This window comes from Cibotium barometz, chromosome 35 (genome assembly GCF_041138505.1).
Source record: "Cibotium barometz isolate CiBa-2024 chromosome 35, ASM4113850v1, whole genome shotgun sequence".
Taxonomy (NCBI): domain Eukaryota; kingdom Viridiplantae; phylum Streptophyta; class Polypodiopsida; order Cyatheales; family Cibotiaceae; genus Cibotium; species Cibotium barometz.
The window spans coordinates 21,751,674-21,777,548 of NC_141080.1; the positions used below are offsets into that span (position 1 = coordinate 21,751,674).

At 45.7% G+C, this 25,875-nt stretch overlaps 1 protein-coding gene across 6 annotated transcripts in view; it reads left to right on the forward strand.

The window, feature by feature from the left end:
• The first annotated feature begins 214 nt into the window (after positions 1 to 214).
• The window catches only part of LOC147618229 (kinesin-like protein KIN-UA), a 39,057-nt gene continuing 13,396 nt past the window's right edge, over positions 215 to 25,875 (forward strand). For 4 of the 6 annotated variants that reach the window (XR_015262081.1, XR_015262082.1, XM_086774676.1 and 1 more), the window contains exons 1-7: positions 215 to 443; positions 549 to 666; positions 894 to 996; positions 1,104 to 1,218; positions 16,708 to 16,811; positions 16,904 to 16,990; positions 17,166 to 17,246. Coding sequence is in view for 4 of the 6 variants with exons in the window: in XM_086774676.1 (XP_086630802.1) it covers positions 317 to 443; positions 549 to 666; positions 894 to 996; positions 1,104 to 1,218; positions 16,708 to 16,811; positions 16,904 to 16,990; positions 17,166 to 17,246 (735 nt within the window). In the remaining 2 variants the exon portion in view is untranslated. The remainder of the gene's footprint in view (positions 444 to 548; positions 667 to 893; positions 997 to 1,103; positions 1,219 to 16,707; positions 16,812 to 16,903; positions 16,991 to 17,165; positions 17,247 to 25,875) is intronic. The other 2 variants (XM_086774675.1, XM_086774677.1) reach the window with 2 other exon arrangements.

The window sequence follows — 25,875 nt, forward strand, 5'->3', positions numbered from 1 at the left end:
GAAGCTCATAGAAGAATAGGGTTGGCTATCCATATTTTATGGCAGTGTAAGCAATTGAAAATATATATGTGAAAAGAAAATTATAAAGTCTATACTTAATTTTATTCTCGGTGGGCAGTGTGTATGCGCCCTTAAAGTAGAAGTTGAGGGTGGCAACATTACTTGTGCTCACACCTTGATTAAGGTGGTAAACATTACTTGTGCTCACACCTTGATTTAAGGTTGTTGGGTGGCTTGGGCGGACACGTGGGAGGTTGGCCGTTGAGGCGTGTGCTTTTGTGAAATGCCTTCGTGACGTTCTTTTGTGCAGAAGACGATGGGTGACCACCCCACCCCGAGAATGCCCTCGAAACGGTGCAAAATCCACTGCATCGACAGAGCGGACACGTCCAAGTGTGGAAGCAACAACAACAGATCCCACTTCTTACAGGACAGCGATAGTGGTAATTTACTTTCTCTGCAGCAGAACTTTCTGCCAAATTTTTTTGGGTTTTCTTTCTTCTCTTGCTAACTAATGTTTTTTTTCTGTTTTTAACCTTTCACAAAAGAACGAGTCAGGGTAACTGTTAGAGCAAGGCCATTCACCAAAGTCGAAGAAGACAAAGAGAATGAGGTTCCTGTAGTTTATGTCAACCCCGACAAAAGCACAGTTACAGTGAGGAGAAAGCAAGCATGCTTTACTTTGCCCCAAGCTATGGTTTAACATAAAGCAAAACACACAACAATCTCTCTCTCTCTCTCTCTCTCTCACACACACACACACACACACACACACACAAACAGGGAAGCCTTGTGGTTCATAAGGAGTGCAAAAACTATTCCTGATCGTTTCTTCTGGTTTGAGCCATGTTATGGAAGAGAGATATTTCATGGGTTTTTTTTTTGGGTACCAGGGGAAGCTTTGTGGACTATACGGAGTTCAAATTTGATGCTGTACTTGCCGCTTCTGCCACACAAGCAGATGTCTATCGAGTCGCCGCTCAGCCAATTGTTTTGGCAAGCCTTTTATCCTATGCCCTTACCAATATCTTCAATGCATGTAAGTGCTCCTTTGCAAGCATTATTATCTACATGTTTCTGAATTCAATTTCTTGCCTCGAAAGGATGTCTTGGAAGGCTACAATGGTACAATTATGGCATATGGACAAACAGGAGCAGGAAAGACTTACACACTCTCTGATGTGGTAATCAATGATGCAAGCGAATCAAGAGTTGAAGGTCAGAGGATCCAAAAGAGCTCTTGTAAATTTTTATTGACCAATGCATGTTCATTACTCTCTGTATATCAGAGTACATGATGGAGTCTAATGTTCTTTTCAATCAGATTACCATGGCTTAGAACTTGACCTGAAAATCATGTTGTTGTTGTCACTATGTACTTGACAACATGGCAAAAACGAGTTTAGTGACAGGACATGACAATGTGTGACAATTGGGCACTTCATCTAAGATAATGCTTCTACTGGTTGGCTGGCCAGCCTTGGCTGCCTCAGAAGCCGTACCCAGAGGTGATTTTTCTATGGAATCTTGACCCTGGTCTTAGTGCCCCTACTCTGCACCCTGCTAGTGCTGTTTTCAGGTATGGATAGTTGTCAGAGTTGATGAAAAACAGGTAGAGGGAGAGGAGACACACACACAGGAGCAAACCCTAATGTATTATCAAACCCTAACCATAGAGGAAAGCCATCTCCCTTCTCACACAATGCATAAAGCCATAATCCATAATCTACAACACACTACATGTGTTGTGTCCACACACAGCTAACCCTAGCTAATGTCCACACACTATGACCAGCTGGATGTGGTCATTTATGTTTCACACATGTTACTACCTAACATGCCAGCACATAGTGCAACTGGCACAAGCTGACATCGAGCTTGAATCTCAACAGCCCCTCTCAAGCTCATGATATACTGCCATAGATGAAGATGTAGATGAGCTTGGGCTATCAAAGCTCTCAACACTCCCTCTCAAGCTCATCCCATGTACTCCCAACATAGTACGGAAGTACTTAAACTTCTCCTTGCTAAGTGGCTTTGTAAAGATGTCTGCCACTTGCTCTTCAGTCTTCACTTACTGCAAATCCATTGTACCATCCAATACTTTCTCTCTGACAAAATGATAGTGGACCTCTATGTGTTTGGTCCGCGCATGAAAAACTGGATTCTTGGCCAACTGTATGCTGCTCATATTGTCACAATGAATGACAACCTTGCCATCAATAGGCTCACCCAAATCAGCCAAGAGACTCTTTAACCATACTCCTTCACATGTAGCAATGGCTGCACCCTTGTATTCAGCCTCTGTACTAGATAAAGCAACAGTAGGTTGCTTCTTGCTGCTCCAACTCACCACTGCACTTCCAAATGTAAAGGCATAACCACTAGTAGACCTCTTGTCATACGAGCTACTTGCCCAATCTGTGTCTGTGTAGCCGTGTACATCAAAGCCTTTACCATGCTCATAAAGAAGACCATAATGTGAAGTGGTCTTTACATATCGCATAATGCGTCTCACTGCATCCAAATGAGATTTTCTGAGACTCTGCATAAATTGGCTTACTAGCCCCACAGCATAACTGAGATTCGGGCGTGTGATAGTCATGTAAATAAGACTGCCACCATCTTTCTATACATAGATGGATCATCCAACTCTTCACCAAAATCAGCCCGCAGCTTCACATTCTGCTCCAAAGGCGTACTCATTGGCTTACACCCTGTCATTCCATATTTTGCCAACATATCCAATGCATATTGGCGTTGTACTAACCATGTCCCTGCATGGTCTTTAATCACTTCAATCCCAAGAAAATATCTCAATTCACGCAAGTCTTTCATGTCAAACTGCCCACTCAATGCCTTCTTGACATGCATAACATCTGTAGCATAATCTCCTATGGTGACAATCAAGTCATCCACATAGATGACAAGTAAGATAATCCCATAATCTGTTTTCTTCACATAGAGTGAAGAATCTGCTGAATCACCCATTCCCGGAAGCTTGGACATTGCAGATGGATAGGAGTCTCATGAAGGGGAAAGCCCTGACATGGTGGAGAGAACTCAAGAACAAACCGAGTACTTGGGCAGAGTTTGAGATAGTGTTTCGCGATGTGTTCCTCCAGGCGGAGGATGTGTTTGATAGTGGTCAAGTTTACAGACTTGGACATGAAGAACCTGTCTTTCAACACGTATCTGCTGAGATTCAGTGAATTCAAGTCCCGAGTGGTGTCACAAAGTAGAGCGGGGCTACCCGGAACAATAGAATAATTGACCAACACTTCAAATACCTGAGACAGAGCATGATAACACAGCGGAAGAACCATAAATAATAGAATAACACCGCACTGAGCCGGAACGGCCAGCCCCTCGTAGGAACTTCTTTATTCACATAGAAGCTTTTACAAGATACCAAGGTGCAGGTGCATACAACACCGGATTTTCCCACAAAGCATCAGCACAAATCTTGCCCAAATAAACTATCCAATGCCAAGATACAAACATCTTTAGGAGCTGTCCAAAATTGTCCCAAAACACTCCCTAAAAATCAGTTCATAAACCATCCATAAATCAGCCCAGAACAGAGCCAAAAACAGCCCTGAACTCCGTGCCAAAACAGTCCCAAAACTGAGCCTCAAATCAGCCCTAGAGGATCTCTCAAATCAGCCCCCAAAAACAGTCCCAAATCTGCCCAAAACTGAGTCGACCAGCCCTGTTAGGCCCTAGGAGAAAACAATCAGCCATCTGGCTGCCCTGTAAGAAGTCAACCAGCTCTCTGGCTGCCCTAGAAGGAGTCGACCAGCTCTATGGCTGTTCTGGAAGGAGTTAACCAGCCCTGTAGGAGGTAGGGAGCAAGTCGGCCAGCAGAGGAGAGAGAGAGAGAGAGAGAGAGAGAGAGAGAGAGAGATGCGCATCTCCAAAAACAGCCCCAATCCCTTCTTAAATAGAGTCAACTAGCTATATTTGCAACACTTTTCCCTTTTGCCCAAAATAGCTAAGCTTGCCCCAAAATATCAACTTTATGCTCCTTGGCTTGTACTCCAAGTTTTAGCCCAAGAATATCGACTTTTATGCTTTTCTTGGCTTGATGCCCAAGTTTCATCTAGGCGCCTCCTTTTGTCCACCTGTCCATGCCCAAAATAATAATATGTCCAGCGTCTTTAATGACGTGTGAACACACTGACTTATAAACATTATAAGTCACTTTTATTTGAATAAAATTTCATGCTGCTTTTGCTGTGTGGCCATCTTTCAGGCCAAACCATGCTAGTAAAGTGCTCTAGCTTTCTTCTGTGGAAAATCCCCGTTCACACTTTGGTTCTGCTCAGTGTGTGAAACACTTGTCAAGACTGGTGAAGGGACCAAATGGTGACATCCCCTCCGTCGTATAAAGTAGTTGTCCGGAACTATATAAACCTGATAAATACCACTGAGATATCCTTCAAGAATATCAGATGCATTGCCAATCCATAATATTTCAGCCATAAATCCAGATCCATGATCCAAAGTCGGATACGGGCACAAGAGCCAACTGTATCAAGAAAGAAACTTTATCCATATCCTGAGTAAACAACTCTGATAATAACCGGACACATGCACAGAGCCAACTGAGTCCCAAAATTCCATAAGCCGGATAATAACTAGACACAGGCACAAGAGTCAACTGTGTTTCAAATATCCATAATTCCAGAAGTAGCTTTAAGTACCTGCAAAAATAAAGAAGTAGCATATATAGCCACAAAACATCTTGCCATGCCATTGGAGTGCATAAGGGCACCACCCCTATGATCCATACGCATGCCCAAGCCATTTGGTTCACATTCCATATGGTTCACCAGGGCAACGACCCATCTATGAAACCATAGATGCTCACCAGGGTTTCCCCTTCCACGAGGCTTTTCTCACCAGGGCAACTGCCCTTCCATGAGTTCATGCGAAACTCACCAGGGTTACCACCCTTCCATGAGTTAACATGTCACATGCACTCTGCACTGTAGTGCATGGTGACAAACTGGCTCATCATCATCAGTGCAACATTGTAACAATATTAGTTCCATTCAGGATGATATCTGTCATACGTCGTGACCCCATTGTAATCCTCAGTCCAAGGTAAGTTAGGTACGAGCTACGTAGGTCATTCTCAGCCATAGCAAGTCAGTCAGTCAGTCTAAGTCCCTTAACCCACTTAAAGACTTCACCCACTTAAAGAAACACATTCAAGCATATACTGTCCGTAGAAACCTTAGGGTTTGCATTGGAAAGCATCCTGCATATTGCACATCAATCATGCATAGCATCTAGACCATTGTAGGAACCCCAGATATCATCCAGTATTTATCAGGATATTTACTAGGATTTTTTGGGTATTTTTTCCATCATTTTCAGCATTTTATACACATTTATGCATTTATGATCGGACACGAGCAGTCGGCCAGCTCAGTAGCCAGCCGACTGGCTCCATGTGTCCATATAAATAGAGTCCTTGCATAATCATTCTCTCATTCCTCCAACAACATTCAGGCGCATCAGATTTCAGCCTTGCATTCATCTCAGCCCTATGTGTTTTGGAGAAGCATGTCATCCTATAGCTAGAGGAGCGTCAACGCTTGTGCATTCAGCCCTCCATTAGCAAAAGCAGCAGTTCTCAGCATTCAGCCATCAGTAAACCTTGCGTTTTCTTTTGCATTCATCATATCATCGTTTTGCTCCAGCCACTTGGTGAAGGTAAAACGCAGCATTCATATTAATTTACAGCATTCATACTCAGTCTAGAACAGTCCCAAACAGCCCCTCTCTCAGCCCTAGCTTTGCATCTCTCTCTCATTCCATCATTGGGAAGAGTGCATAGGCTCGAGATTGGACATCTTTGGTGCTTCTATAGCAGTGTACAGTTCAGCCCAACACTTGGTCTTCAGAGGTCCTGCGTTTGGCTTATCGTCAGTCACACCGTCAGTCTCTTCAAAGATAATAAAGCAAATACTAAGCAAATACTATCTCGGTAACAGGATAGGGGACCCTTCAGTGGGTAATTTGAGACCCCATGCAGTGTACAGTTCTCATCTCTCTCTCTCTCTCATATCTCTTTAAAGTTTGAAATCTTAAAGTGGATTGCTAAACTCGCGAAACTCACAATACAGTAGATGGTGTGAGCATTTGTGTGACAAGATCCTCCAATACGAATACTTCCGCTGCATGTTACATTGGTATCAGATTCAGCTTGTCCACACACACTGTATCCTAGCGTGAGGGCATCCTTGGATTGTCAGATTGCGTTCCGGCATGACCACCGACTTCAGCATCATGTCTACAGAGGAGAGTACCTATCAGCCGGAAGAAGTCTCCCCCGAAGGAGACCTTGCTCTTCTGACTATAGGAGACACGATAGCTCTTCTTAGAGCTCAGAACCAGCTGCTCATGGAGCGTCTCCAACTCTTGGAGGCAGCAGCCGCACGTCCTCCTCCACCTCGAGCAGCCCCCGACTACATCTCCCTCTTCTTTTAGATGGAACAACAAAGGAGAGAAGACGAGGCCTGAAGGAGAGAAGAAAAAGCAGAAGGAGAATCAAGAAAACAACAAGAAAAAGCAGAAGCAGAAGCAAGAAAACAACAAGAAAAAGCAGAAAGACGCGACTATGAGGAAGCCCAACGCAGGATTGACGAAGACCGGCACCAGGCTGAACTCACCGCTCGAGAGCTCGATCGAGAACGTATGTTACTCGAGCACCAAAGGGAAAAGGAGGCCATTCATCTTAGATACCAGCACCTCTCTTCAGCATCCCTCGCCTCAGGTGCCACCAGCCCCAACAGTCTGCAGCATCAACTACCGTCATTTGCAGTCAACCAAATTTCAATAAAAGTATGATGGTAAGTGTGATCATTTAGTAGTTAATCAGTTTATTCATCAATTTGTTGTTCATTTTCCATTAGCTAGGATCACATATTCTCAGGATAGAGTCCACATTGGTGAGGTAGTCACTTGGTGGCAGAATTGGTCTAAGCTTTATATAGACCAGACCACAGGTGTCACAGCTTTTAGCTGGGATACATTTGTCCATGACCTTCCTGAAGACCAGATTCCTCCCGCCCCAGTACATGACCGGTCTGGCAGATGAGTTCTATGGACTCAAACAGGACGGATCCCCCGTGCTTCAGTTTTCCAGCAAGGTTATTACTTTAGCACAGTAGTTAGGGCTATCTGCGTAGGCCAAGATGGAGTAATTCATTCGTGGATTGGATCCTAACATTCGGTTCACAGTTCGCAACTTTGAACCCAGTACATATGACCGGGCATTGACTCTCGCTCAGAATGAAGAAATGAAGATGAACGGAGGCAAGCCCAATCAGTCATCACAGCCCAGTACCAAACCCCAACCGGGGAAGGGTAATTCGTCTTCTAAAGTCACTAAGACAGACAACAGTCCTAGCTCTAGTTCAGGGGGTAAGGAATCCAAGCCTAAGAAAACCCTTGAGGAAAAGGCTAAAGCAGGTATCACTGGAGGCTATCTTCCTCCAGAGGAGCAAAGACAGTATCAATCAGAAAATCGATGTTTTTTCTGTCATACCATTGGGCATGGTAAGAAGGATTGTCCAAAAAGGCAAGCGGAGCAAGCCTCCAAAGAGCCTTCTACCACAGTTGCCGCAGTATCCCCCGCTTGTGGCTGGAAGCACATGGGGGGAACTACATGTATACGAGAGAAGTACACCATCTGAGTCCTCCCGAGCTGGAAGCGCCATGGGAACCCTAGATGTGTTACTACAGGAATTTGTATCACTGTCATTTGTCGTGTCGTTGCCCTTTTTTTGAGATGGAGACTTGCCCTTGATCTTGTCCTTCTTCTTGGACAAACAATCCTTGGATAGATGTCCTCTCTTCCCACATGAGAAGCAACGACTCCGACCTTTCTTCTGAATTGTAGAAAGTGCCTGATCAGAACTGCTGAGAGACACCTTCATCATCTTACTCTATGAGACTAGGACGGACTCTTCCTCCAAGAGTAGAGAGCTAAGATCATCAAAATCCAACTGAGTGGTTGTGATCTGGCACCTTAAAGCTCAAGAAACCACATCATACTCCCGGGGAAGCTTGGTGAGGATAAGCGCAGCCAACTGAGCAGAGAACAAAGCAACACCCACTGCCAGTAACTGGTCATGGATAACCTTGGCCTTCATGAGGAACGACTGCATGGAACTACCTGTAGGAAATAACAAACCGTAGAGTTTCCCTTGCAAAGTAACTGCCCTCATTGATGAATCTCGAGCAAAGAGAGAGTTTGCACAGCCAGTAAACACCACATGCAAGAAAACTCACCAACAACTGATGCCGGAGCAGAATTTGCAGTCACAACTCCACAACTTGCTTCTGTAGAACAAAACGCAGCCTAGAAGGCTGGCCGACATCAAGAAGATGACTGGACCAGAAAATGCAGCAAGGTATACAGAAAACGCAGCAACTGTTATCACTGATCAGCAGCTGAGAGAAGCTATGGAGAAAAAACGCGAGGCAAAGAAGGAGATGCCGAGCAGATTGCAGAAGTGTGGAGCGTCCGAACCTAAGCGAATTATACCATGTTGGAGAATGCACAGGCGGAAGCATAAACTGAACAAGAGAGAGAGTAGAGAGAGCTTGTGGACAAGATCACCTTTTATAATAGCAAACAGCTTTCCAATGGCAATAGCCAGCAGAAGTGTTGAACAATGTGCAAGGGATTGGATGACGAAATGAATAATGGGGAGACTCCTTATATAGCGAATATGGGAACTAGTCGGCAGCCCCTAGGAGCTGGCCGACTGCTCCACGACCAACTACATATGAGAAAAATAGATAAATCCCCATAAAATAGGCACAACCCCATAACAATGAGATGCACAAATTCTAACAAATAAGACATGCGTGAACCATACTATGTAGTCAGTTGTCAAATGTAGCAAATGGGGAAGTATGCTATAATCCTTGGGATTAGTGGCCTAATCGGACACGGTTGGGGAAGCCTTGGGATTAGGAGAAAGCATGCTAATACGGGGGCTAAGGTTATTATTAGTAAATCCATGTGTGTAGGCTATTTATAACAACAATGTACACTATATAAGTGAAACATGGGTTATTATTGATGTAGCCTCACTTATGGTCTATATCTTGACCAGGACTCCAGCCACAATTGTGGAAGAGCATAGATAGGCTTGCTTAGAGCTTCGATGAGGTAGATGCAGCAGTTGGTAGGTTTTGCCAAGCTGTTAGGCATGGATCCATGGGAGTCAAACCTTGGCCCCTAGCTCGGGGGAGGTTCAAAGCATAGATACTATGATTGGGAGGTGAGCCAGCCTCTTAGGGGGCTTGTAGTAATCACCTTGTGCTATGTGTTTAGGAGATGTATGGGGTTGTTACATGTGGACTCAGAATGATCGTCTCCACTTTGACTATGAATCGTGATATTTCAAAGGACTTATGGGTTCCATTGATGCAATTTGACATTCTCTTTTATGTGCCATCTCACTTGACTACGATATTTCAAAGAATTTCATTGATGCAATCTGGCTTTCTCTTTTATGTGTCATCAATACAAGTCAAGTGTCATGTGTGGGATGAACCCTTTATGAACTTGTGTAGAAAAAGTCATGTCCAAGAAGCATGGCTTTAAAAAAATGAAAATGTCATGTTTGTAGCACACAAAAGTGTTAATAGTGAGATGCTTAGAACTCTGAACCAAAGAGAATTATGGCATTCTGACAGAGTAACAGTCTTTAAGGGAACCATTATATAGGCTACTCAGAGCTCATGTGTGAACTTGAAGAGCAATTGTTGGGGTAAAGGCGTTATGCCCACCCTTATAGTGTGTACAAGCCCATAAGTTATAGTACATAGTACACTTAGTACTTTTAATGTACTAAGTGCACTATGTGTACTAGTGCAATATACATGTGTGATAGGGGAGTCACACACTCATGCTATTGATGAGTTGACTTATCCCCCCAACTCTCTCTCTCTCTCTCTCCCTTGCTTCTCTGTGTATGTCTCCCACATGACCTAACCCTAATTCTGAATTATCCCATCAACTGGTATCAGAGCTGTGGTCACCAGGTTCTCCTCCCTCTTCTGCTCTGCTGGTCGCCTGCTCTTGGGCCCTGCTGATTCCTGGTCGACCTGCTCCTTGCAGCACAAAAGGGGCTGGCCAACCAGCTGCCCCAGCCAGCCCACGTGGCTGCCCAGGCTGCCCAACCACAACTGGCGCTAGAGGGAGGGCGAAACTGAAACGAGCAGCGATGAGCATCAGGAAGAGCAACTGCATCAACTGGTCGTAAGCGTGGAAGGTCGCAGGCTGGGCGTGAACGAAGGCAGCATAAGCGGGCGTCCATCGCATACCTGGTATCCCGCTACCAGCGATAAGGAGTGTAAGGCTGGGCGTCAACACAATTAGGCGAAGGCGCCAGCGCTAAGCGAAGCGAATACTAGGCGAAGCGTGAGCGAAAGCTGGCGCTAGGCGAATACGTGGCCGCACGGGGCTGCTTGTCAGCAAGCTTGTTTTCGGTGCCTCCCCCCCCTCGGTAATGTTTTCGGGACCGTGAAGGAGGAAGACGCCATTGCTTCTGTCCATGAAGCTGCTCGCCTTGGCATCATCAACTTTGACACTTCTCCGTGCGATTCTGTAACCCCTCAGGAGAACCTTCCCATGGTGCGCTGAAGCTACGAAGCAGAGAAGAAAAACCTCCTTTGGTTTTTTTTTTTGGAATCTCTTGAGGCTCTGCAGAAAAGGGGAAACCAGGAGTTTTGTCACCCAGCCGTCCCTACCTGCACAGCTGCAGGAGCATCAGCATCAGCATCAGCATCAAGCATCAGCACCAAATTCGCCTGCAAATTGAAGAAAAAATCAGAAATTATAAGGTATTTTTCTCAATTTTTTTGGGACTTGCAATTGAGCAGGTGCAATCATTAATTGAGCAGATACAGGCGCTGAATTGCTCAATTTTGAGCAAAATTGGCAAAATTAGGTGACATTGGTCACAAGCACTCATACATGCTGTATGATGTGAAAAATCGCACATTTGGGCAAAATTGCAGCAAATTGCAGTGCAAATCAAGGGGCTTTTGTGCCGATTTGGTTGATTTGCATGTAGGCACTCGCATTTGATGCTGTGGATAATGTGCTGATGCCTTACAAGCACTCAATGTGCCTGTAAATCAAGGGACTTTCATGTATTTGATGTATATGTGGCCAAGGGGAAGCATCGTGAACACTCAGGATGCCTTCATGTGCGTCAATGTACCATGCCTTGAATCCTCAAAAATCAGCTTGCAGTCAAGGGGCTTTTGCCCAATTTCTGTTCGGGACTGTTGTATGCAGTGTACAGGACTGTAAAAGTCTGATTTTCACTCATTTGCACAGCCAGGAGAGCATTTATTGCTATTGTACCTGCTGGTACAGATTTGGCACAGCTTTGTGCATGTTTTGGCATGGTTGTACACTGTTTTGAGTGACCAAAAGGTTCAATTTCAGTTGCTGTACTTGCCGGTACAGGTTTGGTACATTACAGGTGAGCACTTAGTACTGCTGTACAGTACTTTGGAAGGGCAAAAGAGCACATTTAAGGTGCTGTCCAAAATCTGCAGCAACCAGATTTTGGTGTTTTCAGCACATAAAGTGGGAGAAAAGTTGCATTCTTGCTTCCGCAGTGGGAGATCAAGCTTGGGAGAACATTTGTGAGCACTTTGTGTGCTTAGGGTGCAGTGTTTGCACATCTTGGGTGCAGTGTTTGCACATTTGCAGGGAGTCAGGCATTGACAGGTTGCATTTTGCTATGGCAACCACAGGTGAGAGCTCTTCATTGCTTCCAATCAAGAAGCTTGAAGGCTCGCATAACTATGATATTTGGCAAACCCAGTGCTACAATGTGTTGCTCCAGAAAAAGCAGCACAAGCCTATCAAAGAAAGGGGTGTGATGCCCGCTTCTCTTACTGCTGAAGAGTGGGAAGATATGGATGAGCTGGCAAGATCTACTATCATGTTGTCTGTGTCAGACTCATTACTTTTCAGCATTCGTGAAGAGAAGACAGCTTGGGGAATGTGGCAGAGATTGCAGGACTTGTATGCCCAACAAAGTGCCTCAAGCAAAGTGTATTGGTTGAAGAAACTCATAGGTCTTCAGATGAAGGAAGGGGCGTCTATGACAGCCCATCTAAATGAGTTTAATGGTATTGTCAGCCAGGTCATTAATCAAAAGTTGGCAATGGACGATGAGTTCAAAGCCACTTTTTTGTTATGCACTTTGCCAGAGAGTTGGGACACATTCAAGACAGCCACTAGCAATTCGCATGCTATGGTGTCATATGCAGATGTTGAGGGTGCTCTTCTTCAAGAAGAGATGAACAAGAAAAACAACTCTGTTGGAAAGTCCAATGCAATGAATGCACGTGGGAGATCCCAGCAAAGGGGAAAAAGCCAAGAAAGGGGAAGGAGCAAGTCTCGCTCCAAAAAGGATTTGGAATGCCATTATTGTGGCAAGAAGGGACACATTAAAAAGCAATGCTACAAATGGAAAAATGATCAAAAGGAAAAGGGAAAAGGCAAAGACAAAGAGAAAGATGAAGCCAAAGATGTAAAGCCAAAGGGCAAAAGTGGAGTCAAGATTGAAGAAATCAATGTGTCACATGCAGGTTGCAGTGAGGATGAGGTCCTATTTACTTCTTCACTTGATGCCCATTCACTTCTTACAGGTGGTCATGGTATGCACTCATGGATCATTGATTCAGGTGCCTCCTTTCACGTCACAGGTTGCAGAGACTTGTTTGTCAGGTATACTGCTGGCAATGAAGGAGTGGTTTATTTGGGTGATAACCATGCATGCAAGATTCTTGGCAGAGGTGATGTGAGGCTTGTGTTTTCAGATGGCTCACAGCTTATGCTCCATGATGTCAGGCATGTGCCTGAGATCAAGAAGAATCTGCTTTCTACTGGACAGCTTGATGATGCTGATTATGTTACCACATTTGGTAGTGGAAAGTGGAAAATTAGTAAGGGCTCACTGGTTGTTGCCAGAGGCTCTAAGGTGGACACTCTTTATTTCATGCATGCAGGTGTTTGTCACCATGCTAATGTAAATGCAACTGAGCTGCCGGAAATTTCTATGTGGCATAGCCGGTTGGGACACATGAGTGTCAAGGGAATGGAGCAATTGTCTCGTTTGGGTTACTTGCCTTCTCTAAAGTTTTCAAGTTTTCAGTTTTGTGAGCATTGTATATATGGTAGGCAACTACAGTGCCCCCACAAAAAAGCTCTTGGACAGAAAGATGCTCAGTTAGAGCTTGTGCATACAGGTGTATGTGAGATGCCTCAGCTTTCTTTGGGAGGAGCAAAATACTTTGTGTCTTTTATTGATGATGCCACACGCAAGGTGTGGGTCTATCCTCTTCGTTTGAAGAGTGATACATTTTCAGTGTTTCAGAAGTTTGTTGCTCTTGTTGAGAATCAAACTGGCAAAACACTGAAAGCTTTGCGTTCCGACAATGGTGGAGAGTATATGTCCAAACAGTTTCAGGACTTTTGTGATGCTAAAGGCATCAAGAGGGAGCTCTCTACTCCTTATGATCCTCCACAAAACGGGACAGCAGAGAGGATGAACAGGACCATACAGGAGAAGGTCCGTTCTATGTTGTCACATGCTGCATTACCTCATGGTTTTTGGGCTGAAGCTATTATGACAGCCGTTCACCTTATAAACAGGTCACCTAACACGAGGCTTGGTGGGAAAGTGCCAGAAGAAGTATGGACAGGGAAGCCTCCGTCATACAAGCACTTGAGAGTGTTTGGTTGCGTTGCGTACGTGCACACACGCAGGGAAATGCGCACCAAACTTGATCGTAAGTCTCACAAATGCATATTCCTAGGATATGGTGACAGAGGTGAAATGGGGTATAGACTTTGGGATCCCATGAATAGAAAGATCATACGCAGCAATGATGTCATTTTTGATGAAACATGCATGTATAAGGAGCCTGCAAGGCAACAGGAGCCTGGCAGAGTCATCTTTGATGATGATGGACATCATGGACAACAAGGGCTGTAAATCAGCCATTACAGCAGGAAAACCAGCCCTTAAATGGTGCTGAAAATGGTCCAAATGGACAGCCAGAGATGGCAGAAGATATCCCTATGGATATACCACAGTTAGAGGAGATACCGGGCATGATTTTTCAGCCTTATGGCATGGAACAGGAGCCACCAATGGGTGATATGCAGGCTGGACAGCAACCTGCAAATGATGGTCATTGGGTACGGAGGTCCACTAGACCCTCCAGAGCCCCTGACAGGTTTGTTCCAGGGGTTGACTACTTGATGCTTACTGACTGTGAAGAGCCCTCATGTTATAAAGAGGCTTTACAGAGGGCAGACAAGGCTCTATGGGAGCGTGCCATGAAGTCAGAGATGGATTCTCTGCATAAAAATGGAACTTGGAAGTTGGTGCATTTGCCTGCAGGCAAGAAGGTTTTGCCTTGCAAGTGGGTATACAGGCTCAAAGTTGCACCAGATGCAAAGCCAAGATTCAAAGCCAGGTTAGTGGCTAAGGGCTTCAAGCAGGAATATGGTGTGGACTTTGAGGAGATCTTCTCTCCAGTTGTCAAAATGACCACACTTAGAGCTGTGTTGGCTTTGGTTGCGCATGATGATCTGGACTTGATTCAGATGGATGTGAAGACTGCTTTTCTTCACGGTGATCTCCATGAGGAGATATATATGCAGCAGCCAGAGGGTTATGCAGTAAGTGGAAAGGAGAAGCTTGTATGCAAGCTGAAAAAGAGTCTTTATGGGCTCAAACAGGCACCAAGAGAATGGTATCATAAATTTGATACATTCATGAAATCTCAGAAATTCAGGAGAAGTGACATAGATCACTGCTTGTACACCAAGAAAGCTTTGGATGGCAGTCTATTGATCCTCATCTTGTATGTTGATGATATGTTGATTGCCGGGAAATCTCGTAAAGAGATGGATTCCTTGAAGAAGAGGCTGCATGAAACCTTTGATATGAAGGATTTGGGTGATGCAAATCACATCTTGGGTATGCGGATACTTCGGGACAGAAATCAGCATGTGTTGTATTTGTCTCAGAAGGAATACATTGGCAAAGTCTTGCAGAGGTTCAATATGGACGGGGGGAAGAAGACTAGTACTCCTTTGCCTCCATATGTGAAACTCAGTGCTATGGACAGCCCACAGTCAGATAGAGACAGGGCTGATATGGCCAAGATTCCGTATGCTTCAGCTTGTGGCAGTCTCATGTATGCCATGGTTGCTACTAGGCCGGACATTGCATTTGCAGTGGGAGTGGTTTCTAGATACATGGCCAACCCTGGCAAGAAGCATTGGGAAGCAGTGAAAGGTGTCATGAGATACCTGAAGGGCACACAGGATTTGTGCATTTGCTTTGGCAAACAGGATGCATTAGTGCATGGTTACACGGATTCGGATTATGCCGGTCATCCAGATAACCGGAAGTCTACTACCGGTTATGTGTTTACATTCACAGGAGGTGCTGTGTCATGGATATCCAGGATGCAGAAGTGCACTGCCTTATCTACTACAGAGGCCGAGTATATCGCAGCCACAGAGGCTTGCAAGGAGGCATTATGGCTATCTCGGTTAGTGGTTGATTTGGGCTATACAGGGGATATTCCATTGTTGCATTGTGACAGTCAGAGTGCCATTCAGTTGGCAAAGAACCCTGTTTTTCATGCAAAGACGAAGCATGTGGATGTGAAGTATCACTTCATCAGAGAGGTGATAGAGAACAAGCAAATTCAGCTTGTTAAGATTCATACGGATGACAACCCGGCTGATCTGCTGACAAAGAGTTTGCCTCTGGAGCGGTTTGCTCATTGCAGACACTTGATGGGCATTGGATGAGGCCAGTTTCAGCCTTGATATGGCCTTGTATATTATCATGTACATGCTGATTTTTTCTTTTCCTTTACTTAAGGGCACTTTGCCTTTAAGTGGGAGGTTGTTGGGGTAAAGGCGTTATGCCCACCCTTATAGTGTGTACAAGCCCATAAGTTATAGTACATAGTACACTTAGTACTTTTAATGTACTAAGTGCACTATGTGTACTAGTGCAATATACATGTGTGATAGGGGAGTCACACACTCATGCTATTGATGAGTTGACTTATCCCCACAACTCTCTCTCTCTCTCTCTCCCTTGCTTCTCTGTGTATGTCTCCCACATGACCTAACCCTAATTCTGAATTATCCCATCAGCAATGAGCAATTCCACAATGGGGGTTAGGACTTTCCGGCTTGGGGAATCAAACGCATGGCAGTAAAACCAGTGATGCTAATCTCCTCAAATCATGCAAGGAGCCAAATTCGATCTAATAAAAAAATCCACTTGAAAGTTTTTCTCTACACAAGAGATGCATGTCAATAAAACCAGTGATGCTAATCTCCTCAAATCATGCAAGGAGCCAAATTTGGTTTTGAGGGATGTTTGCTGCTTTAGAGTGTAAGTTTGCTTAAAATGTTTAGAGCTGAATTGAAAGTGTAGTAAGTAGGCCACGATTTTGCTCAATAATTGTTGACCTCCTCTAGTTCACAATGGGCTCTCTAAATCTACCTTTTGTCGACATGACATTGATGATGTGGGGGTCTACGCCATCAGTAAAAAGATTTTTTAAACCTAGAATAGCAGGTGACGGTGTGGTTATAAATGTGCCATACAGGTATTATTCCAAGATCTGCTGCAAACATCTTTGAGTACGCTTTAAATGATATGGATCATGAATATCACATCTCTATGAGCTACATCCAAATTTACATGGAAACAGTGAGCTTCTTCTTTTCACCTGAACCCGAGTTAAGACATCTATGCAACCTGAGTCTTCAAATGCCTTTATGACAGTATAATCATGGTTGCAGATACAAGATCTCCTCAATCCAGAAACTTCAAATCTTCAAATCCGGGAAGGAGAGGATGGGGGGATTTTCATTGCAGGTGTACATGAGGTGTGTGTAATACCATGCTCTTGAGAGGTGTAATGGGTTTCATCCATACAAGTCGCTTTTTGTCTTGTCTTCTCACTTTAGGTTCCAATATAGTGCGAGAATTTTCCCGGTCTTGCCTTTGAGTTCTTGTCTTTGACCACTAATGATGTACTTTAACCTCTTTACACTTGGACAGATTGAGGTTAAGTCGCTTGAAGATGTGGTAACCCTTCTAATGTTAGGTGATTGCAATCGTCAATGTGCCTTCACTAAGCTGGTAAGGTCAATGTTACTATCTCCTTATGGTAGTGATGAGATCAGAAACTAGAGTACCAGCAGATGCTAATAATCCTGTTTCATTTATAATGAGGGAAATGAACGGGTTTTGCATTAGTCATTTCCTTCAAGAGTAAAGGCATTCTGAACCATATTCTTTTCTCTATGCATGGCGCCATTGTAAGCATTGCCAAGTGGGTTAGGTGGACATGATGACAATCTCTATGAGAGTACATACTGGATTGGCTGTGTCACTCACTTTTTATAAAAGTGTCACTCTTCAACCTTGATTTATTTGTGCTACTCATATCCTCTTTTTTCATTGAGGTTGACCCATAAAAATAAATAAAAATTGTTTGTGGTGTTTTGTTTTATCAGAGGGCATTGATGTAGCCACTAAGGGTGCCTATACTGGACTGTTCCGGTGCCACACTGGATCATTCCAAACCTGGACCATTTGGAGCATTCAGTGGACCATCCCGAAATGGAAGCGCACCACCAACGGATACATGAAGTGTGCACGCACCGGCATTGAAAGCAGAACACTGTCACTCCGATGGGCATCTACCACAGATAGGAGATGCCACTGAATCCACTGACTCCACCGCCTCACAAGAATATTTTAAAATGGCCCCTCAACTCATCCTTGGGGACATCCTTTTCCATCTATTCCTGTTCATTGTGTCTTATTCATTCAGTGTTGTAGTCACTTGTCATTTCTGTCTCTGTGTCGTCCTACTCATTGTGACCACTGCTGGGTGTGCACAGTACAGTGAAGGGCATGTAACAGCTTCTCGGGAGTAATGCAAGTAATGTTTATAGTGTTCTTGTCATTGTTCTATGCTCATCATATAATCCGTCTTAGTCTGTTCATCTATCCAATGTGTTGTGAGCATTGAGGACTCTGGACATACTGTCCAGAGGAGAACCACCACTTTAGTGTGCCGGGCAACCAACCCTGCTATGCCCAATACATGCTCTCGGACTCTCCATTTTTGTACAGTGCTCCAGATGTTTCTATGGTTCCCGGATCCTCCAGAGCGGTTTTCCTTGCCTCATCCTCGTCGAGCTCGCCGCATAGTCCGGAGTTTGGATAACCCCTCTGCTGATCTCTGCATCTACTTCACCTACCTCACCAACTACCTCTTTGAGCTCTCCCATGATACTCGACGCTAGAGGGATCACATTCAATACGCCAAGGACATGATTTGGTGTCTTCAGACTCAAGTCTCCACTTTTGAGCACCGCCTTCATGAAGCAGAATCAGAGCTTACCCACCTCTGCACATCATCTTTCCACAGCACAGAGGAGATGCTTGAGTTGCGTGACAATGTGGCACAACAAACCAAGGAGCTAGCCTTCTTATGAGCCCAAGCAGTGGACTTCGATGCCCTTCGCTAGTCTCTCCGCCCTCTCCAGTCACTTCTCACTGGTTCTCAAACCTCTTCATCAACTGGGGTACCCAGCACGATGTCAGCTAGCACTCACAGTTTTCCTCCAGCATGAAGAGGGCCCTTAGTTTTTTTATCATTGTACATACCATCTTTCATGATGTCAATGTTTTCTATCATTGTACCTACCATTTTTCATGATGTATTGATAGTGTAGTGTCTATTTACATTCAGTAACAATTTATCAATTCACAATGTTTTTTTTCCCTTTATGTTCCTCACCGAGGATGGTGAGCACTCTAGTGGTGGGTAACCTGTAGCCACTAAGGATGCCCACACTGGATTGCTCCAGCTGGACCATCCTAAGGTGCCACAATGGATCATCCCAGGCCTGGACATCTTTGCTGGACCGTTCGTTTGGATCATCATGGACTGGACCATCCCGGGGCATTCAGTGGACCATCCATAACCTAAAGTGCACCACCAACAGATACATGAGAGGTGCACACACGGACATTGAAGGCACCGCACTGTCACCCATTGGGCATCTACCAAAGATAGGAGATGCCACCAAATCGCAGCAGGAATCATTAAAATGGTTCGTCAGCTCATTCGTCAGCTCATTCCCTGGACATCCTCTTCCATTTAGTCCTATTCATTGAGCCTTATTCATTGAGTGTTGTAGTCGCTTGTTATTGCCATCCTCTGTGTCATCCTACTCATTGGGACATCCTCTTCCATGTAGTCCTATTCATTGAGCCTTATTCATTGAGTGTTGTAGTCACTTGTTATTGCCATCCTGTGTGTCATCCTACTCACTGTGACTGCTGCTGGGTGTGCACAGTATAATGAAGGGCATGTAACAACTTCTTGGGACTAATGCAAGTAATGTCTTCTTGGGAGTGATGCAATAATATTTACAGTATTCTTGTCATTGTGCAATGCTCATATTCTAATGTGTCGTGAGAATTGAGGACTCCAGACATACTGTCCTGAGGAGAACCACCACTTCAGTGTGCCCGGGCAACCAACCCTACTACATAGACTAGCAATGGCACCAAGATCTTGCTCACTGAGATGCAACTCCGCCCTGATTCTCTTGGGGTCCAGTTGATGGGGACCAAAGTTTTTCTCCCCTGCCGGTGGGTAGAATCGTCCCGCAACAGCAGGTGTGCCCTCTAGTGAGGTGGTGCTCCAGGATCATGAGAATGTCAAGGTCTCCTATTAGTGCTCAGTGGAGCTCCTCTCAAAGCGTGCTACGGCTAGAAACTCCATCAGCTGCAGCTTCGGGGCTGGTTTCTAGGGGGAGTAGTGGCTGTCCACAGGCAGCATAAGCCACTTCAAGTAGTACCCTATGATGGTGGAGGCTAGATGACGCCACTGTGCTAGGGCCTCCTCTTGGGCCTGTTGTGCTGGGATCTCGGGGTGATGAAGGTGCAGATAAGTACCCTTCTCAGCAATGGAGCTGAGATGGACGTAGATGACAAGGTGGAGGTTCCTCCTCCTTGGTGTGAGACATAGTAACTCCATCTGGGCCATAGGCCATACCATTGCAATGGTGTCAATGATGTCAAGATGCCACAACACGTGAGATTGGAATATCACTTGTGTGCGGAGGACGACAACGTCCACCCCCTTGTCTGACCTGATGGTCCCACACTGCACACTCAAGGGAAAAGAGAACCGTAGATCTGATGACCTTTAGGGGAGGGGGGGAGTGGTATAGTACCATGCAAACATGGGAAATGGTGTTTGGAAGTCCTTGAACTTAGCTGTTGTGTCCACAGGAAGTTGCTTGAAGAAGTCGGAATTGACTGAGTACCCCATCATGTAAGTAGGACCTCCTCTGTGTGTGTGTTGGGGTGGGTGGGTACTGAGTGACTGGTGAAGAGAAAACCTAAGTCACCATCAGGTCTAAGAAGCTCTAGAAGGAGCACAACTATGTGATTGGTCCACTGCTGAGCTAGAGGGACAGGAGGAGGAGTATGTACTATGCAAGGATGATGTTGAGGCCTCTCGCTCCTAGGTAGAGGATCGCTCAGAGAAAGGGAAGGTGGTGGCGGAGGAGAGGGATCAGGGACGTGAGGGGGAAGAAGCCGAGGGGACCTCTGCGATGACCTGCATGTCCATTAGGGGATCTATCTGAGAGGAGGATTTTTATTATTATTTTTTTTGGGGGGGGAGACGGGTTCCCCCCCCTCCGCCCCTGGAGAGGGTGAGGCAAGAACAGGGCCCTACTAGGATCGTCGAGTTCTGTTTTTTTTTTCGGGAGGGAGGGGTTTGTCCGTTGATGAGGATAGGAATGGTTCGAAACGGTTCGTCTCGTGGGAACCGTTACCTCGGGAAGAACCGGCCCACCCACCCTCAGGGGAGCAATCATGAGGTGGAGGCTACGAGGGGCTCGTGTGGGGCCCATGGTTTTGAGCACCCCCCCCCCCTGCGGCATGGGCAGGAGATGCTCTTGCGCACTTGCACTGTGGCAGAGTTGTGGCTGTGATGCTCGTGATGGCGTTGGCATAACCGCTCGCGCTGGGAGAGCTCTGGATGTTCAACTAGGTCCCAAAGGGGATGGCGTGGTGCAAACAAAGGTGGAGCTCAAATGCAGGTGGCGGCTGGAACCTGGACAGCCTTGATTCGGGGTCGGGAATGCAGCAACAGTAGCAATGCACACACATACACACAGTCGTGGTCGTGGAGATGCAGGGAAGCGAGACCGAAGAGAGCATACAACTCGATGTAGATTGCTTGATAATGAAATTTATACCAAGTACAAAAGATAAGTACACCTTAAAATGTGGATAAGAGGGTGTTCACACGGTTCGGGGAAAAAACCTCCTAGAGTGGTCCTAGATATCACTACCATGACAATGATGACATACAGTCTACAACAAGGCTGTTGTTGGCGAGGCTTAGGTGGAACTCTCACTCCGGGAGCTCCTGACGACTGTCGAGGTGGGTGTTGGCCTACCACACCTCAGAGGCGTGGGCAAGCGCACGCAATGTGCCCGATCTGTCTGCAGATGAAGCACTGGCCTGGGAGGTTGGAGTACTCCACCTGCTAGGTGAAAATAGAGTGGTCCATGCGAGGGATAACAATCTCCTAAGGGAGAGACTTCGAGGAGACCACAATGATGCAGAGCATCAAGATGCCCATGGCTCGAGTAACTGCCGAGGCCGCAGTCGGGGGCATCTCCACCACCTGTCCCAAAGTCCTGCCAATCCCCGCCCGGAAGGACCGGCAGGTACTCCTTACAGAGTCCTCGAGAGCAAACGGTGATCGGAAAACTAGTCACCTGTGCCAGAGGATCCGACTCAGATGAGAATCGATGGTGCCATCGAGCCAAGAAAAACTGCACCTCCCGAACTGGTATCGGGCTCCATTCTAGAACACTTGCGGTGAAGGAGGCAGAATCGAACTCGAGCTTGAGGTATCCCTTACCCATGAACTGAATATTGGTGATCTAACCTTGGTTGCCAACCGGAGCTGTTTGTAACAAGTCGCAGATCTGCCCATGCACGGGGCGCTGCTGCCGACACGTTTGCCGTGGTGGCCTCCGTAGCGGCAATGGAAGAGCCGAAAATCTGAAGGTCCTTGATCGAGAAAGTACATCTGTGAGTCTCGTTGGCCGGGGATGACGGAGGGCTAGGCAAGGCACGCAAGATTACAAGGACAGGTGAAACCGGAGAGCAGCGAGGCAGGAGGGGCTATCGTGTGACGGCGAGAGGCGAGATGGGAAAGGGATGGTAAGAAGGAAAAAAGCCAAGGGTGGGGGAGCTTGGAGGAGAGTAACGCGGCGGGGGGGAGGGCGGGGGTTGTTGTGCGGGCAGCAAGGAGAGGAAGGAGACAACGAAAAGCAGGCGGGAGCAGGAGGTGGAAACCACAGGCGGGGAGGGGGGGCGCGGGTGTACTGCGGAAAACAGGACTCTCTTGTTCTCTCTCTCAATAGGGATACTACTGTTGGTCTTTCCCTTAGAAGGATCTGGTTTAATATTGTTCATGAGAAAAAGAGCACCCTGCTGTAGTTAATTCTCCACCTTTCTGTCTGGACTGGTCAAAATGCAGTAAGCATGGGCATTGGCAACGGTATATGTACGCGATGCAATGTGGATACTAAGAAAATCTATTATTTTTTCATAACTTGCACTAAAAATAAATCTGTTTGGGAGTGTACGCAAATCTTGATCGAGCCTGTCCATGTTTATATATTGCACTGGAAAGAAAATCTTGATCAAGCCTGTCCATGATTATGTGCTACAGTATGTGGAATGTATTAAGAGCAGAGGCTCTGTGGGCTATATGGCTCAGTAGGAATAACAAAGTTCTTTCTAATAAGGATATTAATCCTTGACATCTATTTGGACTGGAATGTTGTTTGCAGACTATCCAATTGCTGGACACCTCTTCCCCACTGAGCTGACTGAGCATTTCCAGGATACTCGTCTACTTGGTAGAGGCTTCCAAGTAGACTTTGATTCTACAGAAGCCATATCCCAGGCACTAGCATGCAGCCCTCTTCCCCTTGGTCAAAAGAGAATCTTCCTCTTCAAATATCGAACAGATTTTGATCGTGTGGCAAAAGACTAGCAACCCACCCCCATCTCACTCAGGTTTCCAGGCCTCCCGCGGGCCTGTTCCAAGAGTTGCTGAGGTCCATAGGTGCTGCTTTTGGTCATGATCTGGAGGTCCTGCCCTCCCACGGCTACCTGCATATGCCTCAGCAGCGGTCACTGCCAGCAGTGACGAGGCGCCCAGAGTTTTTGTCCCTGTCTCCGATCAATTCATTTCAGATGACCACATCATGTTGCAGAGACTGGATGGTCCTCCACATTTCAGACAGAGGATGGAGATTCCCAGGAAACCAGACTAAAGTGGATTCTATCCACAGTAGGGCCACACATTTTAAAATGGGAAAGAGATCCTTCCATTAGTGTACGTGCTGAGAACCCTCATAACCTCATAAGAGAAAAGAAAACGGGGAGGGTGATTCCCTCCATGGCTGGCCGCTCTTGGAGGGAAACTACCTCATGGGTGGTGGGGGGGCAGCCCACACCGGTGGCATGTATTTGCAAGTGATCTTTCCGGCCCAATCAAAGAGAAAGGGGCCCTGGCGTCATCTGTGCAAGGAGGCCTCGTGCCGTCTATGTATGCGATCCTATCCACCTTGAATCTTTCCCCACTGACCACGGAGGGTATGAATGATGTCAGTCGGTATGGAATGCATGGACTTAGCTGTGTGTGTGGGGGGGAGGAGGGGAGGGTGGGGGTGTGAGTGAGAGTGCTGTCAATGGCGTCGCTGCTCAACAGGCCCGTCTTTGACTAGTCGCCCCTTGGTCCCCTTGCTATATCTCATTGTGGCTGAGGCTATGAGTATATATCTATTTAGCCGCAGGAGCTCTTATCAATCGGCACAAATCTGTTAGTTTCTTGTTTAGCGACTTGGGGAACACCCTTGAGCACCGGGCTACAACGCCTGTCGACAACTTGGAAGTTTATTAATTGAGTTGAGTGAGGTGGTGTTATCATGGATGTTCACAAGCCACAACCTTTTGTAAGCCCTAGTAGATTCAGGAAGCTATGCAACTGAGATCAAATGAAATGCTCAAGATCCTCACCTCTTCAAATCAAGGGAGGGTCTTGGTATTCCTAAGGTTAGGACCTTACTGTAAGGAAATTCTGTAGGTGGTTGACTTGGAGACTCTCGTTAATTCTCATTAATTGTGAGGATATGAGGCCAAGGCTATATATGAAACCTCTCATTGTTGAAAATACTTTTTTTAATGTCTTTCCAGATTATCAAGATGTAGTTGTTTGTGGACTACTTTTTCTCTCCCTCTACCTCTTCTCCTTTATCTCCACTGCTTCTCTGATTGCCATCAGGAAATTTGGAGGGCCAGAGTTGAACTATTGCACCTTTCTTTCAGCTTTCCGTGATCCATGCCTTGAAAACATAGAAGATATGTTTATATGGTGCAGAAGTGGCAGTTAATACTGAGACAATGCTTTGCCAGCTTTGAATAGATCACTTGATTTCTTGAGTTAGACTTTTGAGCAGTTTGGCAGGATAATTGTGTACATATTGGGAAAGAAGAACTTAGTGGCAGATGCAAGTAGCAGGAAAAGATTCTCTTCCTCCATTTCAGTGATGTAGGGTTTGAATAATGACTGCGGAAATTTGAACATGTAATTTCATGTACTCACGATATATATATATATATATATATATATATATATATATATATATATATATATATATATATATATATATATATATATATATATATATATATATATATATATATATATCGAAGAAGTGTAAAGGTTCGAATGCCAAAGGTTCGCGGTGGTTTTCACTTGGTGTCAGGTGGGGCCAAGGCACTTTGTCACAGAGAATCAATACACTTATGTACTCAAACAGGTTGAAGCAGGGCGTTAAGGTCCAAGGCAACAAAGTGCAGGGTTTTGAAGTGGTACAAGAAGGGGCAACCAAGCTGGCGTCAGTGAGGTGGGCAACTCTTGTCCATTAAAGATTCGGCACAAAAGAGCTCAAGGGGCATCGCCGAGCATCAAGGCTCACTACAACGCTCCAACAACAAAGGAATGTGAAGTCAGATTTGAAGTAAAGATCTTGCAAACCAAGTTGGCGTCAACTCGGCGAACAAATCTCGACTCCAATGAAGACTCTTACTTTCCCGGCAAAACTGCATTGCTGAAGGTAATCACTCCTACTCGGCTCAGACAGGAGCTCCGGCGAGACCACGCAGTAACCTCGCCAATTTTGTGGGGATCGGGGGAACTCTCGAGCGGGGGCTTGAAGTTCCAACCTTATATTGTAAAAAGCCAAAAAAATTGAAAAATGGCAAAAATACAAAAATATGCACAGTTCTTTTCTTTGTAAACGGGTTAGATACCTACTCTGCTCATGGCTATAAAGCAGGGTAAGGACCTCCCGTCCTTCATTATATATTAACACTTTGCACAGATGCGTTATAATCAAGTCATGCATCCCACCTTTCGTTTCAAAGTAATTCACGAGGGCGTGAATTCTATAAAGGGGGGGTGTATGTGACGCGTCTCCGTCAGTTTCGGCCGTTTTTGGCTAAAAACGGCCAAAACGGCCGTTTACCGTGACGCGTCGCGGGATTTCTATCCGGAGGGACATGGTGCCCGAGGGGTATGCTAGACCGCCCCGAATATAATGCATCTATATGGGGAGGAAGTGCTTGGAGGGGCAAAGCATG